This window comes from Argopecten irradians, chromosome 12 (genome assembly GCF_041381155.1).
Source record: "Argopecten irradians isolate NY chromosome 12, Ai_NY, whole genome shotgun sequence".
Taxonomy (NCBI): domain Eukaryota; kingdom Metazoa; phylum Mollusca; class Bivalvia; order Pectinida; family Pectinidae; genus Argopecten; species Argopecten irradians.
The window spans coordinates 3,068,920-3,089,261 of NC_091145.1; the positions used below are offsets into that span (position 1 = coordinate 3,068,920).

The following is a 20,342-nucleotide window of genomic DNA, read 5'->3' on the forward strand; positions in this document are numbered from 1 at the left end:
CGTATATTGCGTCATGGTCCGATAATTATAACTTGTCGAACATACAGGTAAGCCACAGTATCCAGCTATACAGGTACCTCAAGGTGATCATCGATAGATGGCCAGAGGGCAAAATCGTTGCCTTCTGTGTTTGCACGGCTTTATGAGAATGGAGGCAGTATCTTTATATAATATGTGATTTTAGAATTGTTTCAATGGAAGTTTGTTAAGACAAACAAATACACTTTACCTTTTAAAAATCATATAGGTTTGTGAGTTTGAAACACAAAAGTACCATTCTTATTAGATACATGTACATGTTTGTTGTAGAGCCTTGGTTAACATGTACACCATTTCCCGGGGAGGTGGGGGGAGGTTAGATTGGGATCAGCCGTGAAGTGGAGCTGACGGGAGCTGTACAATGCGTAAATCAAGCATGTCTGTCACAACCTTGAATTTACAAATAATACATGTATATATTATAATCAAAATTAATTTAGATTAGGTACTTATTCAACATTGTAATATGGTATTTTATATACATAGTCATGATAATCAGGTTTCTGATATATGTAAAAAGCCAGTGTAAAAAAAATAAATTAATGAAAAGATATTGGATGAAATATGATTTTCCAATAATTTTGAAATAAATGTTTTAGTTAATTATACACTTGGTATTTTGATTATTTTTTTATTTTAATATATAAAGCTTCATTATCAAATAAATTAAAATGCACTACCAGTTAAAATACATATCCCTATTGACTACTATTGTTGTATAACTGTTCGTATTTGTGTGATGAGTACAATGTATATGTAGAGAGGCTGCCACCCAAGTACAGCATGCTATAAATGGACCTCCTGGGGTTGGGATAAGGTACTTCATGTATACAGGTGTTGTTAGTCTGAGATACACTTGACTGAACATATTGAAGGGTGCCCAAAGAAGGCCCCAGGCCCCTGGCCCCACTCTGACCATTGTTAGGTAATTTAGATTATCATATCCGTGTGGTTGATGGAACAGTATGAAGTCCAAGTGACCATGGCAACTGCAGTCCTAGCCTAGGGGTCTACCTTTCGAGCAGGCATATTTCAAGTGTACAATATACTATGTATACATGTATGGATCACACATTGTAAAGAAGGTCAGAATAGGATATTGTCAAACTGAACGTCTGACATTTAACGTTGTTTGTCAGTCTGACATATCAGAGTTTCTAGAATTAAAATAATTGTGACAAATTCAGAATCTAATCAACAACTATGAACCTACAGTTTAAATGGGTAGAAGTTGGATTTATTTTGATTGTCTGTTTAATTTATTATCAGGCATGCGACCTACATTTTTGCGATCGGTCCTTTGAACAGTGTTGATTCTTACGAGCAGCCACATGCCCGATACTAAATTTTTGCTTTATATAAGCCAGTGCTTACAGGTTCCTCAATCAGTTGACACAATAAAATGTAATTTCGAATGCCGATTTTTAACGTCTATGGACGATTTCACATATTTCCAATGCTTTGCAACGCGACAGGTTCTATGTAGCAAATGTACGTATACGTATTATACATTTGACAAGATTAAAACTATTTCGCGCACCTTGCCGTTTAGAAAACTATATTCGATACATACATAGTTAAACATTTTATGAAGAATTTAATTTGTTTATGTTGATCATGATGTCCTTGCTTTTATTATGCCCATCAATATATCCTTTTAAATCAAAATAATCTCTTGGGCGACGATTTGCTAACACTGAAAATCTTACTCCATGCAAGGTTCATCACTTTATGCGTTCGAAAAAGAATTTCATATTTAACCTACATATCACTAGCTAAGAAAAATAGTTTTTACTGGGAAAATGCGGACTTGAACTATCCATTGATGAGACATAACCAGTACGTGGTTTACCGTAAGCAGTTAATTTGCTTTTATAACTTCTAAAAAACGTCCTTATTTATAAATTAAATTGTATGATAATATATATTGATACATTTTACTTTATATTTATCTATTCAAATAAACATTACAGTACGAATGATTTCCAGTAATTAACGGCAATTTTATGTTGCAATAAATATTATGTTTCTGATCGCAATAAATATTTCTATCTGTCAAAGTCCATATAGACTACAGAATAAATACATATTTTCTCATATCTCTGTGGCACATCATCATCTAGTCTGTCTGTGGTCTTGATGTAGTGGACATTTTACCTGGACACGATGTCCACCTGTAGTGGACACCGTGTTCACACGTAGTGCACTCCGTGTCTACCTGTAGTCTAAATCTTGTGCACTCCGTGTCTACCTGTAGTCTAAACCTCGTGCACTCCGTGTCTACCTGTAGTCTAAACCTCGTGCACTCCGTGTCCACTCGTAGTTCACACCGTGTGCACAATGTGTAACCTTTAGTCTACTACCAACTGTAAGTACAGTTCTAAATGTATATTAGTGCATCTTTAGACCATGTTTAAAGTCGCAATTTGGTACAGTAGGCCTAGGCCTACTTGGACATAATTAAAACATTGTAAACATATTATTTTCTTTTGTTGATTAACAGACCTTCAAGATACAGATTATGCGGCTTTAAGCTGATAAATAGTGTGTGTGCTACACAGGCAATGTATCGATATCTTGACTTGATTTTTTTTGACCCGGTTTACGTGAATAAATATTCCATGTGTAGATATTACTGTCGACTCGAAGCTTGTTGTGTTATTTGTAAATTTTGGCAAAATATGAAAAATGTACATTTCAGTTTATTAATGTCACCAAACAACCATGCCACTATATATATGTTTACAAGTGTTTACAGCATGTACTAGGAGCGTTGATTTGAACAAAACAAACATTTTCTTCTTAAAATGATTAGGCCTACCACGGCCATCACAAAACTATATAAATAATCCAATAAAAACTTAGAAATCAAAGTCGGTTGTTAGAATAACAGTATTTCAGCACTTGCACCAAAACCTTAGCTTGGTATAATTTAGGCCCATTGGATCTATTAAAATTCTCAAAATTCAATCATTGAAATATAATGTTTGTTCATACTAACAGGAACCCGGCATGATTTTTTAACCAACAGTATACATATACGTATGTATACGATAGTATTAAGGGTTATGAACTTGGCGGTCGAAAAAAACGAACCTATTTTAAAAAATCTAATAGAAAAATAACCTAGCTTTGTGGAAATAAAGAACAAATGTCTGTAGAGCCAAGCGCCTGTGATCAAATCTTCATTTCCAACACTGACGCAAGTGGGATTCCATGCATAAGTCGATCCCTTCTCTCCTTTTGTGATAGTGTCTACCTTGGTCAAATAATTTTTGAATGTGTAGCGAATAGTGTAGTATTTTGTATTGTTTTTATCAGTCGTTTTTATATGCATAGTGCCGTGTGGCGTAACTTACGTCATCTTTTCTGATATTTCCAAATTTCAATATTCAAAAGTAACAAATGAGGTTTACTTTCTTTATTTCCACAAAGCTAAGTTGTTTATCTATTCGTTTAGTTGCAGAACATGAAAATATCCCGTACATATTGACTGAAAGTCTTATGATAGTTTTATTTTTTTATTAAAACATTTTAACAACAGTAACAAAAACAACGATTTTAATATATTGCATTATATACAATATATACATTCAAATATAGCAAAGAAAATCATATATATACATAAATGCAAAATGAATCTTCAAATGCATATCAAATTCTGATTGATGACGTTAATATCTTCACGCAGCATCCTTTTATCACATAAATATAACTGGGCGTAAGACACACGAGCAATAACATTATTATGACGTCACAGAAAATAATGACGTCATAATCAAAATTTGACTTCGCACGATTGTCTCGGCACATCAACGCCCCATTCGAGCATTATTTCGCCTCTTCTAAGATACTATGAAACTCGAGATATCTATGAAACTTGCTAATAAAAAATCGATTTCATATTATATACCACTCACCTAACAACTAAGGCAATGTCATAAATCAATTTCTGAGTATTTCATATCTTGTATATATTCTCTATTAATATTCATTTCAATACAAGAATGTCTATGAAACAATAAAGGTAAACTCATTTTTTCACATCTAAATAGTTGCAGAATTATGTTCATAATTTAATCAAAAGTTTGATGCAGTACAAGACATAATTGAATAATAAAAAAATTCAGGATTCTTATAAATGGTGGTGATTTTTATCTTACTGCTACTCTTCTAGAGATCAGCTGGCTTCAATCAAAACGTAAAAATGAAAGTTTAATTTATTCACGGTAAAAGCAATAATTTGGAGACAAAAAGCACGGCATTAATTTACATTCATTCTACCACATGTGTTGGTCACATGGTAAACAAGAGTAGAAATGTTTTATCAATTAATATCACTTAGATAATATCTTAGTATATAAGCCAGTCGTCACTTTTTCCGCTGAGCATTATTTGGGATATTACACCTGCCAGAGTCACAGTCCTTGTCCTTGCTTTCCTCCTCCAGTCTGCCGGTCAGCCAAAACCTGTTCAGAGCAAACCAGCGGTAAGCCTTGTCTGCGATTCCATTAATGACCGGAAGTTCTGTAAATGCTACCATCCATCCTAAACCCAATGCTCGATACAGCTCTCGTGTTCCGTCCATCCCAACGAACAACTGAAATAAAAGACAGACGGTGGTTAATCAATTCAATCTTTATTGTAAAGAGCATCTCCGTTTGTAAAGTAAAAATGACATCGCCGTTTGTCGACACAATGTCTCCCTCCTGAAAGGTAGATGGCCTATAAACAGGTAGAAATCAAAGTTTGAATACCTTTTGATCTGGTGCTATGACATGTAACGCCCCCATCGCCTCCTCGTACTGTATTCCCTGGTGATGGTCGGGGTTGTATTTGCCTTTAGTAATATCTACAAACTCCACTTTAGATCCTGTGTTAAACTTTTGTAGAAGTGTGATCTCCTTGACACATAGTGGACACTTCCCATCAAACAGCACCTACAAAACGGTACATATAAACCACAATTATATTATCTGCAGAAAAAGTATTTGTACTAGGAAGACATTTCTACATTTGTAGTTTTACCATGCAACTCTTCATGGATTCAAAATAAAATCCAAATAGGGACTATTTAGGAGGGAGTCCTGTGGCAATATTGGCCCCTACTTTTCTAAAATGATCTCTTAGATTATGGAAATTACAAATGTGCATGGGCTTGGTCCCTCGATAATTGTCAAAATTTAGAATATGACCCATGCATTTACTCAACCAAAATTATCCCTGCCCTAATTCTCCTCGCAGTCTTATATCACAGTAGCTTGACGTTCTGACAATAATATATAGTATGGATACCCTTAATATAGTGAGCCAAGCTCCCTCTGTGCTTATACCATTTCTTCTGTTTTTCTTTTCTTTTTTTTTCTTTAGTAAAACACAATCACAACAAATCTCAAAATGTGTGCATCTGGTCGCAAAGTCCCACATACAGTGATAGAAGTTTAGAAAAAAAATTAATTTAAAGCACGGTGCTTCCAAGGGGACGTAACCCACGATGGAATGTCAAATTTGCTATAAATATTAACTTTATTTATTTTACATCGATTGAGAAACAAGTTATACAACTTATGTAAATCACTCTCGATGGCCCGGATGTAAGCGCGCGAAGGGTCTTAGTGTGGGAGGAAACCGGGGTGCCCGGAGAAAACCCACGTAATCGGGCAGGTGACCCCTGACCTTTTCACGTCCGTGCCAGGGATCGAACCCCGGCCGGCTAGGTGAAAGGCGAATGGCTTAACCACTACACCACCCGGTCACCCTAATTAGCTGCATAACTAATATATCTGACAAATGTACATGTAAGGAGTAAACATGGAGTAAACTATGGCGCGCCTGAATATAATGAATACCTTGTGGTTCGGTTTCACAAAATCAGACGATCGTCGTTTTTGTTGGTCGGCCAGTGGAAATGGCAACACAGGGTTTCCTCCTACCACTCGCCCCGTTGGAATAATCAGCTTAGCCAAAGATGGACGTTTTAACATACTGGCTACTAAAGAAGCCATTTTCCAAATTAAAAACGCAAAACACAGATTCGCAGTCTATATCGTCAATTTGTCTAATGCAGCCGTTGCTTATGAAACATTCTTTGATAATTATTACAAAACAATTATATAGCATCCGAGGAATTCCGAATGGGAAATTTTATAGCCTAACTAATGATGTCGCAAACAGTTGAACCTGATGAATACAATGTTTTCTTCCATCCGATATATTACGACAATGGACATATAAAATCACATTATATTACAATTTCTAATGGTAATATCATTATCCATGCTTGAATAATTGTTATTTTACACATCTATTGCATTAAAATAAAACGTCAAGGTAAATTTATCAGTATAACGACATCAAAAAAAGCGTAAAGTAGCTTCAATGAGCATGCGCACAATCTTTTCCAATTTTGCACACACGTGTGTAGCTGCTTCTCGCAGACTGGGGATTAATTTTGGCATATTCTAATGGGAATTTTCTAAATTATGCGCGTGTGCCATTTCGTAACTTATTTACCACAGTGAGACATTATTGACCTTCTCAGTTATAACTGTAATGAGGAAAAAACGGCGCGGTTGAGTCGATGCTGTTTTGGTCAAAGTCCTTGAAACGTCCAGGATGAAATAGCAATCTATGATAACACATAGTTTTCAATCCGAACAGTGTGGGGAGGTCAGGGTGTGGCAACTGTGACGATGGGTGGGGGTGGGGACCACCAATGATGAACAAAGGCGAATGCGAAGGTCGGTGCTCGGACAATTTTATTGTCTTTGAAGTCCACCTTATGAGCAGAACACCTTCTGAGCTGGTATCAACTTACAAATTAGTCCACTATTATAAGTTTGTCTATATTATTAGGCTTTTATTTTTAATTTTGTCTGATGTATATATCATATATTAAGCAAAAAATAAAAAAAAAAATGCCAAATAATAATCAGTATTATATAGACAGACTACTCAGCTGTATGGAATTATTTTAGCAGTTTTTAGCCCTTCAACTGTCAACGCTAGCTAAAATTATTTTAAAACTACAAACTTACATGTATATGGTTGTTGCATGCAACGTGTTTCTGGCTTAGGCTGGAGTGGCCACCAAATCCTAAGGTTTTGATACGATTTCAATACTAGAATATCTCCCGTTGGTTGAAACTAGAGACTCGATCTGGACAAAGATCTTTAGAAATGTAGATCTCCAATTTAGTGCCGATTCTTCGTTGGGTAGTATAGAAATTTTAACTTCTATCAAACCCTTTCAATATCCATGTGCTAGATATATATAGACGGATATCTAAACATGCCTCTTTCAGTTTGACAAATTAAAACTTAACATATCTAGCTAGGTTTAGCGACTAAGACGGTTTGAAAGTTCTTACTAGGTTTCTAGATTGCTCACAAGTACGGGGAAGAGTGTGTGTTTCATTTATTTTGACTTCATTTTCATCTAAAAATAATCACTTTTTTATAAAATGAGCGAGCGAGAGAATGATACAATGATTTGTTGATAAAGTGCATCAAAACGTTTTTACCGCATACGAAACCGGAGATAACAGGGAACTTTGCGCCAACTATCGAATAATACCACCTAAAGAAAAGAATGATCTTTTCTCTGTCTTTTTTCCCTCATTCTTTAAAATATTAGACATAAAGTATCAAAACGTAACAAGGAATTTCAATTGAAAATTCAACATGGCCATGAGTAGCAGAGTTGAGGTTGAATGTCAATTTGAGAAAGATTCAGAGTTCTTTCTGAGAAATGGTAAAAACGAACCTTCACTGCACTGTAGGCGTAAACACGTGTACTTAAACTGTTGAAAGACGTTTTGCAGTACTGCGATATTCTTTTTTTAGTTTCTATTTGAAAGATATCAATTATAACTTGCAATTCTCAATATCTTGGTAACAGTAGCTAGTGTACTAAAACACCAATTATTATAGACTTTGTATAATAGACCAATTATTATAGACTTTGTATAATACATTATTTATAGATAATAAAACAAATCAAGAAAGGCAAACTGCAGTTACCGCTAGCTGCTTTCCTCTCTCTAACTTGAAGCATCCTACTTTAAAAGTTTGAAACTACTGGTTGTTTACATGTATCATCCCAAGATAACATCGAGAGGCATGGAATATAAGAAAGTCAATATTCTAAGTAACGATAATTTATTTCAAATAAACTTTATTAACACTACATGGATGTAACAGGTGTAGATATAACAATCCAAATAATCAGCGAACTGCACAAAGGAAAACTCATCTCGTCGTGGTCAATTTATAAAATGTTAATGCGAAATAAATTCATCTATGGTTATCAATAGGCAAGTTGCATAGTGGTAAGTTAGCCAAAATAAGCACAAAATTAATAATATTTGTCTAAAACGAATAATGAGAATAAATTGTACTACAATGTAATGGATATGTCCAAAGTTCTTTACCTTCTTATTTCATAGATAGCTTTTGAAACCAAGATTAAAATCTTTGCTTTCCCGCAATGTATTAATTCAATGTTTTTCTAATTGATATTTGAACACTGATGACATATATAATTACAAATGAATATTATAATATATAGAATATCAATTTGAATTCCAAAATACACAGTGATCGACACAAGTTTTGGAGTACAAGCCACAGAAAATATTGGAAGACAATTATTACATTTCCAGAAGGCACATAAGTCTTTTTTACAAACAATACAGAGCTTAAACTGACAACACAACCATTGTTTTTATAAAGTGTTACTTAGTAGATGATCATGAGTGACACCCTATTCTACTTCTCTTCAAATCAAACAGAAAAATAAAGGGAACTAACTCTAATATATATAGGGTTCTGAACAGGCAGGTCTGGGACTAGAATATTGTCATGTTATAGATGCTATTTATATCATTTAAATTTAAATAGAGATCAATATTTGATTGTAAAAATCTGTTTGTAAATTATTTACATACATCATATCATAGAAAAATTAAATATCAGAATTTACCAAATTGTTTATCACAAAATTCCAATCCTGTGCTAGAATTATCACAGGTAAGAAATTGTGCCAAGACCCTGTGTTCCATGATGTAGACACATATTTCAAACCCAATCAAACTTGTACTTATTTCATGTTAGGAAATGTACCAGACCCCTGTGTTTAATAACACGCACACAAATATCCACGCACTCACTCTCGCTCACACCTCTCTTGTATATACCTTATCTTACTGTCAAGGAAACTACAACACAGTTATTTCTGTATAACTTATCAAACTTGTTTCTTTTTTTCAAAGAGCAATGCAATATCATAATTTGAAGCAATGAAATCATACCCATAAATCTGTTCTATAGTCCAGGGAATATTTACGTTGGTAACTTATTAGAACTAATACCTGTGTATAACATGCATTTCTGAGGATCAATGTCAATGCAAAGTTTTATATTAACATGTACAAATATGTTACAATGAACTAAAAAAATACTGTTCGAAATAGGCTTTTACATATTCTGATAAGTTAAGTTAAAAATCAACATTGGGGGGACTGTGGTACACCAATTTGTTGGAATCAGTAAAATATTAAATGGGTCTTTGAGCAAAAAGAATTGTACAATACATGTTCATGAGGTGCAATAATATAAAGGCACATATTAAGGACATTACTATCTAGTTCCACAGGAAATCTTAAAACAAATCATTCACAACTCGTTAAATCAACCAAAAATTGAATAAAATCAAAGCATGGATAAAATCTCCACAAAAGTTTCACAGTAAACATGATACACAAATAAATACTTAAATTACACACTTACATGTTTATATACAATGATTGCATACATTCTTATTGAATCACAATTTGAATGCTTAATTCATTAAAATATTGTACAATTTTGTTTAAAATATATTAATTACTTTCTATAAACTGATTCCATCAATTAAATACTTATATTGCTGTAACAATAAAGGTCCATAAATGGTATTACATTTCTGCCACATAAAAAGGATGTAGTTATTCTTCAGTGCTATTTTGCAGCCAGTTATTTCCACTTGTAGGCCCACAAACACTGTACATGTACATCAGGTTAAATAGTACTACATCAAAAAGTAAGAATCTACTATCTATACTCAAAACTAATGCTGTGACAGGTTACTAAAAGTATTTATATTCTGCATCTGTAATTCACTTGGTTTAAATCAATCGCATAATTTATATTCAGCACCATAGAAATTAAAACTTACATTAAATACCCCACAAATATAATCGGAGATCTGTATTTCCTTGCCTGAAACTTTATCACAGGATATAAATTAACAACAATGTTTACTGCTATAGGCTTCAAATACCAAGTGATAAACACCATAAAAACTCCCATCTCTAAGTAAAATTATTTGTCTCATTTGTGTGCTAATTGTCGGTGTTTCTTTTAAAAAGTTTAGATATTGAAATGATTGAAAATGGCTCATAAACATGTGTGTTATATTGATGCATCAATCAAATCAACATTAAGATGAAACTTAGTAATGCATTATAGGATTTATAAAAAAGAATCTTCTGATATATAAATACACATTATATGTACAATACATGATCATTCTCAAAAGATGACATTTGTGCACAACTTTTGTTGAGGCCAAAATTAAATTCTGTCTGCACTGTACCATTAGTACCACCTGCAGCCATAGTTTTATCACTAAAATCTTTCAAACTATGTTGGAGGCCATAAAACTGTTTGATATCTTGCATCTTAAGTTTACTGACCTCTGTTTAATTTTTAAGCATAGGATCAGTATAAATTTTGTACTTTAAATTCCACAATGGTGTTCCACAAATCATTTGAAAACAGAATTCATTGTACCAGTGTTCAGTGCTAAGTCATACTGTAATTACAAGAAATCCATTACGTTGAATTGACGGACTTGCATCTTCAAGAGATGGTGTTTCCCGACCTCCCGCCGGCCACATCCTCATAGCGTGGTGGGGCTATGTCTGGGTACTGTGGCAAGCTGTTCACATTGGCTGAAATAAATAATGGTGGGTATATATAAGTCAAAAGATCATCTTAACTGAAAGATATGCTTTAAACAAATCAGTTAACTTTAAATAGTGAAAACATTGATTTGTCTCCCTTACATTGTAAATTGAAACTACCATCTTAAGTGAAAGGTTTTGAACATCAAGTAAAATCGATATCATTCCACTGTTTTATGTTACAATATATATACCTAATTGACCCAATAAGTGGCCCAATCCCTATAAGCGCCCATCCCCTTTTTAGGCTTCAAATTCACTGACTTTGAATTAAATGTACATAGACTGAATATATGAAAATTTTCTTACCAATTTCTTTTGCAAATTGATTTATGGCTTACTTTTAAGAATAATTTTATGAAAGGCAAGTCCAAAATTGTTTCTATTAATCGACCCCTGAGTTGCTTTAATCTTTTAAGCGCCCTGGGCGCTTATTGGGTCAAATACGGTATATATACATATATATGTAGTCAACAGATCTCTCTCAAGAGCATAGACTTTTAGCTGTAAGGATAAATACTATCATATACGAGAGATTGTGCATATAAAGTTATAGAATGAATATACGTAACCGGCCTACTATACCTTTCGGCCGGGTACGAATTGGTCCCATGTGTCGTAGTGGAGCACTGCCTCCGAAAATCACTCGGGCATAGTTTTCTATACTTTTTTGTAGGTTTCCAATTATTTTATGCGTATACATGCATTTACATATTATTTTTGTCCAAAACAAACATAACTACCATTCTTAATAGCTACCGTACCGCTCACAAGACGTCAAATTCACAATTTGTGGACTTGCCGTATAAATTCCCTTAAGAAAGACCTTCATATGTATTATGTAATAAAATAATGCCTCGATGAGAATATGATGTTTTATGTGGTTCAGTTTTATTGCCTAGTAGGTAAGCGATATCAAACAAGTACGATAAAAATGCAAACAAACGTTTTATAATGGTTTGCATAATCATTACTTTGCTCTATTAGCAGTAATAGGCACCAATTGTAGCTCTAAAGACGACCCCATTTTCTGTCAAAAAGTCTTTTGAGCTACAATATTGCAGCTAATAGTTATAGTGGTCATGGTCGTGTTTAAAGTTGCTTCACTGCTGATAAATACAGAATGGTTATTTTCATCTATAAAAACAGCAGAAGAATTCATATGTTTCTTTAGTAACAAAAGTTACTTACTTTACACTATTATCAACATTGAGAAGTTTTGAGTTTCTTAAGTTACTTTAGAATAAAGGTGTTTAAACTAATAACATCCTGAAAAATAATCTTTGGCACTATTGCCCGTTGTCCAAATGATAAATATTGTTTGCCTATCTAAGGGTAAATGACAATGGATTTTTTTATAAAGAATTAGTTCTAGTTTCTCTAACCTAGAAAGCAACTGAACCTTGACATAGACCTGACATCTATCTGCTAAAAAAACAAAGCCAGTGGAATATTTCTATATACCTGGGTTTTCAGAATACTCTGGAGGCTTCATCAGTTGTGATTGATCAGATGTAGGGAAGGAATGTTCCGCAGGGCCAGTATAAGCAGTACGGTTACTTGTGGATGTGACAGTACACGGATTGTTTGATGAAGCCGGACTGTACAGTGCCACCATTGCCTCATCGGGATCATCTCTTCTACTGATAACGTAACCACTTCTGAATTGTCTCGCCCTCAGTCTCCTTTTTTGGACGACTGATACCAGTATAATTACCATGACAACAACACCAATTCCTCCCACAACTTTGTACACATTTGTCCTCATTGATACAGAATGGTTGTGATCTGTAAAACATGTATTATACATGTAAAAGTAATCACATCAAGTGTGACATCAACATTGATTATCTCCCTTTGTCTATTTAAGTATTACATGTGTAAAATCATCAGTGCGACATCAACAATCATTATCTCCCCTTGCCTATCTCAGTATTATCTCCCCTTATCTATCTGTTTACAATACTATGTATGTAGTTAGAAATATATCACTGATTTAAAATTGGTCAAATAAACAATGAGGTACTTAAATATCAATTTACTTTACACATGTTTTGCTTGTTATGAAAATAATGACTTTGGTACACGATGATGTTTTGATAACTTTACAGAAAACAGACAAGATACTGGGATAAGGCATGAAGGACAGACTGACAAAACATACAATCATGGTCCCAACTGGGATCTGAAAATTAATCCTATTCAAGGGGTTCTACCAAATATAAGGGGAATATACCTGGTAAATTTGATGTCTGTATTATCTGTAAATGTATGTTTGACCTCGACTTGAAGTAGGTAAAAAATCTTAAGATCAGGCTATCATACATTTCAGCACAAAATGTGACATTTTCCTTAGTCTCAAGGAATCCAAACTGTAAAGAAAAGAGTACATACTCAGTATTGCATGTTAATGTTATTGTCATCCATTAGAGAGAAACCCTTGATATGGACATTCAACTACATTCTGCAATGGATAAGAATTAAGATTATTATAGTTCGTTGGCATATACATACTAGGCTAAAGCATTTGAGAAAACCATTATGTACATATTCATGTACCAAAAAGTATTGTTAACTTGCAAACAAAATGTATGAAATGGCTTTTATCTTTTTAAAATGGAACAATTCTAATTAATGTGATACCTGATAGTGTTTTATGGGACTATAGTACTTCAGTGGTGACAGCACGCAACTCTTTGTAATTTTCCCGCTGAAGTGACATTACCACGGGATATCATCCTTTGATGTCATTCCATCACCAATAGAAACCTGCACAAATGTTATTTCCATTAAATTTAAATATAAAAAATAAAGATATACATGTATATCAATCTTTCCATACCTTCTTCCTGCCCGACGTAACAGCTGATTCCACTGTGAGGGTGAAGTGTTCGTCTGTGATATCCCAAACCTCGGCCCTCATACACATACTGTTGTTAGGCTTGTTTTGTAAACCAAAGTAAAGAGAACAATCGTCCTCCAGGGCAGCTCCCCTCCAATAAATATTCATGATCTTAGTATCAAAACTGATGTAAGTGCCACAGTTATTCCCCTTCACAGTGAAGGAATCTACAACGCATAATAAAGAAAAAGAAAATAGCTCTTTGTTAGTAAAGCTGTTCATTATTTATGAATTGTGTTGATGATTAATGTGAATGTGCATACACCATACAAAATACCTAGTTAATGCATATAACATTTTCTTTAACAGAAAATGGACTTTGCAGTGTCAATAATAAATAAACAACTTTAAATGAGACAATAACTTAATTTTAGTAATTAATTAGTAGGGAGAAAACTCATATAGGCTATGCCTGTTGTTCAATACTTTTTCAAATAATTTTTTGAAATAAAATTTGTTGAAATTTAATTGAATCACTTAGTAATTAAGTCTAAGAGTTTATCAAAAGTAGAGTTTACATCTGTAATCAAGTTTGATTAAATACCTATGTACATGTACCATATAGCTGATATCTAATGCTGTGAATTGCCTGCAAATGTCACTCTACTGTGGCCATAGGTTCGCATTTCTAATATATATACCCGAATGGACATGTATACATGTAATACTGGTATATTAGGAATGGAAACCTGTGCTGTGGCCGGTTTGTGTAATGTGAAGAAAGCTTGAACTGAAATATGGTATAATGTGATATCTATAAATCATCAGAGTTATAATGTTGTTTTCATTGTATTTGAATTTGTGAATGAAGAAAATGAATAGAATTTATTAGATTTATGATGGTCAAATCAATGATGTTCACTGTCAGATGTGCTCGTGACTTACGTGTACTATAGCCATCTACAACTCTTGCTATTGCGATAATAAGGAGTAGCAATATGGAGCTCCAGAGTTTTGATCCAAGACAGCTGGGCCAACTCCATGATGGCATGGGTGTCCACATAGTGACCATAACAGTTTATATTTAAGTATTCCTGAAATATACAAATACATTGTTTAATTAGTAGGGCGGCTATATAACAAATGCACAAAATTTCTTTTCACATCTTTTTTATCTAAATTTCTAGTTTTAAAGGGAACAAGGGTAAGCTTATATACATGTACAGCAAATATACTTTTATCTGCAACCAGCACTTGCATGCATTGTCGTAATACACCTACCACATGTATTTTTGCTGTATTTGGCACTGACGGAAAACAGCTGTATTTTATCACGTGCACCGATATCATCAACCTCCTATTGGTTGATCCATTGTTTGAAAGTCGGACATGTTTGTTGAACATTGTAATACACATATGTTAATGAATGTAACAATGCTAAATATAACAAGGGCCCAATTGGCCCGAATTGCTCACCTACTATAATCTACTATCTGGTAATTGTGATTCACACTTAACAAGCATCAGAGGCCCAATGTCAGGTCTCTACACCTCCCGGTTTATATTATGAAGTTGTTCCAAGATTATAGCCTATTTGACACCTGTGACCTTGAATGAAGGTCAAGGCCATCAATTTGAATAAACTTGGTAGCTCTTCATCCCAGCATGTCACAAGCCCAATATCAGGTCCCTAGGCTTCTTGATTATTAAAAATGCATGTAGTTGTTAAAAGACTTTAGCCAATTTGATCCTTGTGACCTTGAATGAAGGTCAAGGTCATTCATTTGAAAAAAAAAATGGTAGCCCTTCATCCCTGGATGACACATGCCCAACATCAGGTCCTTTGGCCTCTTGGTTATTAAGCAGAAGTCGTATCAAGATATTTCACCGTACCTTTGAAAATCAGGCATTCATATTAAAAACTTGATACCCCTGTGACCTTGAATGAAAATCACGTTTTCACCTATTTGGCTTGAATGAAAAAGCTCACTTTGCCCTTCGTGCAGGTGAGCTGGAAAAGTTGTAATTTCTACGCAATTTTTGTAATGTAATGTTACAGTATAAAAAGAATACATGGTCAGTGTCTTCAAATATCAGCTGTATTTTGGCACTGGACAGAAAGAAAATGTCTTTCTTTACCCTCGCCAAAATACAGCTGATATTTTAACACACTGACCATGTATTCTCTATATTACCATGTATACTCATCATTGGGTCAACATTTACAGTACACTATATATCTGTACATATATATATACCAGCTACTGTCAGACATGTAAGGAGAGTTTTTTACAATATTTCTTTCAATCTATCAAATATACAGTAACATTTAACTTTTACATGCATCATTAAAGGGACTATTCAGTGAGGCTAATTCTGTTACATACCCCCCCACCACGAAGCAAAAATATGACATAATGTTATTGTCTCTACAACAATAGACTAGTTTAATGGTGACTATATAAATATGATTTAAAGGGGAAATTCATTCTAATTGAGAACATGAAAACATTTGTAATATATCGAAAAAAAACCCCTAGATGGAAATTAGAAGTCGGTTTTACTGTATATGGCATGAAAAGCACAATCCAAATCTCGCGCGTGTCCGCTTTGAAAACTTCTTGTATGCGAAACCCTCATGCTACATTTGTCGGGAAAATGTATTGTCTTGCCTTAAAATCATTTTTTCACCTACTCGTTGTTCATTAGTTTTACAGGTTAGAACAGCGGTCCGTACAGTAATGTTCCGATTTGATATATCAAGTGTCTCAATTGTTTTCGTGCTATGTAGAACCTCTAACATTTGGTGGATGTAAAAGATTAGCCTGTGTGACCCTTTAATCGCTGATCCAAAATTTGAATAATTGTTACTAACAGTTAGTCAGTTACAGTCAGACAGTACACAGGTACAGCAGTTTCTCAATGTCGTACATAACGTACGTTACATCTAATGGGATTAGAGTACACTATATGTAATATATATGCAGAAACAAATATCAATGGGTTTCGATGACCTACCCCAATATTATAAACTCCTTGATGTTGATTTAAACCACCAGTGTATATGTGCACCTTGTGTTTTGTTTACCAGGAAGTGAAACCAAAAAGGGAGATAACTCTCACCATAATATATTATTTATAGGTAACGGTCGACCAATATCAGAAACATAATTAAAACATACAATGCAGTGTATGTTTCTGCTAATATAAATGATGAATATATAATTTCAAAATGTTATAATTATTCTTAAACAGATCACCACTAGTTTACGAAGGAAAAAGGGCGTTTACAAACGACATTTTATTTTTTTTTTTGAAAATCATAGGTTTGATTAAGATTTCTCACATTTCTTTTACATTCTGAAAAAAATACGTGTGTAACAAGAGATCAAATCAGTATATCACATTTTAACATACACAGCCAATATTTGCTAACCTGAAATTGACCTGAAATTGACCAGAATTTCTGGTTAAAATTCTGACCTGAAAGAAGCAGAAAAGTCAATTTCAGGTTAAAAAACTATCTTGAATTTCAAATGAAATTGACCTGAATTTCACATTAAATTCGCTGAGATCAAATTCTTGTCAGTTTCTGGTCAAATTCATGAGAAATTCTGGTCAATTTCATATTAGTCTTTTTAACCCGAAATTGACCTCAAATTATATTCTGGTCATTTTCAGGTGAAATTCTGGTCACATTCATATGACATTCTGGTCAATTTCAGGTTAGATTTTTAACCTGAAATTGAATTTTCTGCTTCTTTCAGATCAATTTGACCAGAAAGGAATCTTGACGAAATATTGACCTGAATTTCAGGTCAAGTTTTCTTCATATCATTTTCAGGTCAATTTTACTGTCAATGTCATTTCCAGGTAAATGGTTCACTTGCATCACGGTATTGTTAGAATTGTAGCCATTTCTGAGCATATCAGGTGTTTCAATCACACTGCTGAGGAATGTTTGGTGAGTTTGGTCATTTGTATCTAATCTTGTGGGAAACAGATTTTTACAGTTGAAGAATATTAATCAAAATGTGACCATTGAATCGTTTTTTCCTTGACATTTTCAACTGATCATAAGGAATGAGTGTGACCACCCAAAAGTAGCAGAGGCGGCTTAACTACTTCTAAACCATGAACTTTGTGGATATAAAAGACCGCATCCAGCTCATATTATAGCAAGGAGCTTATGGCCCTAAACATTCCAAATGATCAGATCACTAGGCTACTAGGTTGCAGGCTCACCTGCCGTGTGTAAGTACTGTACATGTGAACCTTGTCATATTTGTTAATAAAATCTTCAACTGTATTAGATGTGTTGTTTCTTTGTCAATACGGAACCTCAAACAGAACATTGGTATACGTTTTGATTAGCTTAACGTCCCATTAAGAGCCAGGGTCATTAAATTTTAAGAACGTGCCAGGTTAGTTGGTGGAGGAAAGCCGGAGTACCCGGAGAAAATCTACCGACCCGCGGTCAGTACCTGGCAACTGCCCCACATGGGATTCGAACTCGCGATCCAGAGGTGGAGGGCATGTGGTAATATGTCGGTACATCTTAACCACTCGGCCACCGCGGCCCCATAATCAGTAATGGTATACGAGGCGGACATAGGTTCAGTCCTACTACAGATATACGTGTACATACATTTTTGTATTGTACATGGATTGAAATTAAATATTTATATATTATATCTGGTATTTACCAATAAAAAAAGAATAGTTTTATATAGCACTCTTTTTGTACTATGATTATACATATTTTAGAGTCAGTATTCAAGCACTGAAATGACTTCTTTTTTACACAGTATTTTGACATTTTTTATGATATGATTACATATATATACATACAATTTTTATTTTAGATTCAACTTCAAGCACCTATGGTGAAAGATACATACATCAAATGTAGGAGCAGAAGCATGCACATGCAGTGGCAGACTGGAGTTTGAACCCAGACCTTCGAGCACAGTTCAATGCTTCTATCATCAGTAACAATATAATAAATTATTCACCTACATTGGCACATTTTAAATCACTGTTTATGGTAACTGGTTCCTGCCTTTGCCTCGGGTAACAGTTGATAGAGGTTAATAATATACATGATAATTGACTACATACAATGTGCATATTGTAAATGGATCATCAAAGAAAATCTGTGACAATCAAAGTCATCATTCCAACACATGATTAACTATGGAACTAACAAAACCCATCTACAGAAAGCTATTCGATCACTAAAAAATAACAAAGCGTCCGGCCTAGATCGTATTTTGAACGAATATTTGAAAAATTCTCCTCCGGAGATGCTCCCTGTTTGTGGTAAATTGTTCAATATAATTTTAGACACGGGGATTATTCCGGATAGTTGGAGTGTCGGTATCATCAAACCTATATACAAAAATAAAGGTAGTCCGGAAGACCCAGATAATTATAGAGCTATCACATTGATAAGCTGTCTTGGCAAATTATTCACTTCAATAATAAATAATCGCCTTAATGAATATGAAAAAACAAATTAACTTAATATCTCGAAACCAAGCAGGCTTTAGGAAAGGTCATTCAACTGTAGATAACGTTTTCGTTTTGCATATTCTCATATCTATATATCTTTCAAGTGGAAAAAAAACTATACTGTACCTTCATAGACTTCAAAAAGGCATTTGATACCGTATGGAGAGCAGGCCTTTGGCAAAAATTACATAACAGTAATGTAAATGGTAAATGTTTCAACGTTATTTTTAACATGTATAATAATATTAAATCATGTGTTCAATTCAATTCCAGAACGTCTGATTTCTTCCCGTGCTTAATTGGAGTCAGGCAAGGAGAAAACCTCTATCTCTCCCTTTCTCTTTTCCGTGTTCCTTAATGACATAGAAAGTTATTTTGCCTCTTTAGGTAGTAATCCACTTGAAACTGTAGGAGATAAGCTTTTTAAAAAACGAATTTCACATCTTTGTTGAAATCTTTGTTCTTTTATACGCGATGATACTGTGTTATTCTCAGAAAGTCCAGAAGGTCTTCAAAGTGCTTTAAATGTATTTCAGCTTTATTGTGAAACTTGGAAGCTTAAAAATTAATGTAAATAAAACAAAAGTTATGGTATTTTGTAAGAAAAAAAGTAAACAGAATCATGTATTTATAATGCAAAACGAAACTTAAGAAAATGTAGATAATTTATTTACTTATTTAGGAATTACTTTTAATTACAATGGCAACTTTGTCAACGCGAGACGTAGACTAATCGATCAGGCACAAAAGTCAATATTTTCTGTATATAAAAAAATCAGGAATCTTTCTCTTCCGATAGATATACAACTAAAAATCTTTTTTTTCTTTAGTAGAGCCTATCCTATTGTACAGAGGTCATGTGATGGCTTAGCGGACAGGCGGTGGTAAGATCGGTGCGAGGTTATCCTCTTATTAATCATATTCAAATTGACATTTAAACA

At 34.0% G+C, this 20,342-nt stretch overlaps 2 protein-coding genes across 2 annotated transcripts; both read right to left on the reverse strand.

The window, feature by feature from the left end:
* Positions 1 to 4,017: 4,017 nt before the first annotated feature.
* On the reverse strand, positions 4,018 to 6,179 carry LOC138336154 (uncharacterized). The gene is made up of 3 exons (XM_069285487.1): positions 5,889 to 6,179; positions 4,797 to 4,979; positions 4,018 to 4,639 (listed from the first exon to the last, which is right to left on the reverse strand). Exons 1-3 carry the CDS (start codon positions 6,042 to 6,044, stop codon positions 4,412 to 4,414), a joined length of 567 nt encoding a protein of 188 aa, XP_069141588.1. The 5' UTR covers positions 6,045 to 6,179; the 3' UTR covers positions 4,018 to 4,411.
* Positions 6,180 to 8,186: 2,007 nt separating this feature from the next.
* Positions 8,187 to 16,988, reverse strand: LOC138336017 (uncharacterized). The gene is made up of 6 exons (XM_069285278.1): positions 16,906 to 16,988; positions 14,833 to 14,981; positions 13,888 to 14,114; positions 13,282 to 13,417; positions 12,510 to 12,833; positions 8,187 to 11,033 (listed from the first exon to the last, which is right to left on the reverse strand). The coding sequence occupies exons 2-6, from the start codon at positions 14,957 to 14,959 to the stop codon at positions 10,942 to 10,944; spliced, it is 906 nt and encodes a 301-aa protein (XP_069141379.1). The 5' UTR covers positions 14,960 to 14,981; positions 16,906 to 16,988; the 3' UTR covers positions 8,187 to 10,941.
* Positions 16,989 to 20,342: the final 3,354 nt, after the last annotated feature.

Excerpts from the sequence above, each read along its gene's own strand:
- LOC138336017 (XM_069285278.1), bottom strand. The coding sequence starts at position 14,959 with ATGGTCACTATGTGGACACCCATGCCATCATGGAGTTGGCCCAGCTGT. Across the intron at positions 14,115-14,832 it reads TGTAGATGGCTATAGTACAC|ATTCCTTCACTGTGAAGGGG; the intron begins GTAAGTCACGAG and ends TATGCGTTGTAG. Across the intron at positions 12,834-13,281 it reads ACAGACATCAAATTTACCAG|ATCACAACCATTCTGTATCA; the intron begins GTATATTCCCCT and ends CATGTTTTACAG.
- LOC138336154 (XM_069285487.1), bottom strand. The coding sequence starts at position 6,044 with ATGGCTTCTTTAGTAGCCAGTATGTTAAAACGTCCATCTTTGGCTAAG. Across the intron at positions 4,980-5,888 it reads TTGTGAAACCGAACCACAAG|GTGCTGTTTGATGGGAAGTG; the intron begins GTATTCATTATA and ends ACCGTTTTGTAG. Across the intron at positions 4,640-4,796 it reads TCATAGCACCAGATCAAAAG|TTGTTCGTTGGGATGGACGG; the intron begins GTATTCAAACTT and ends CTTTTATTTCAG.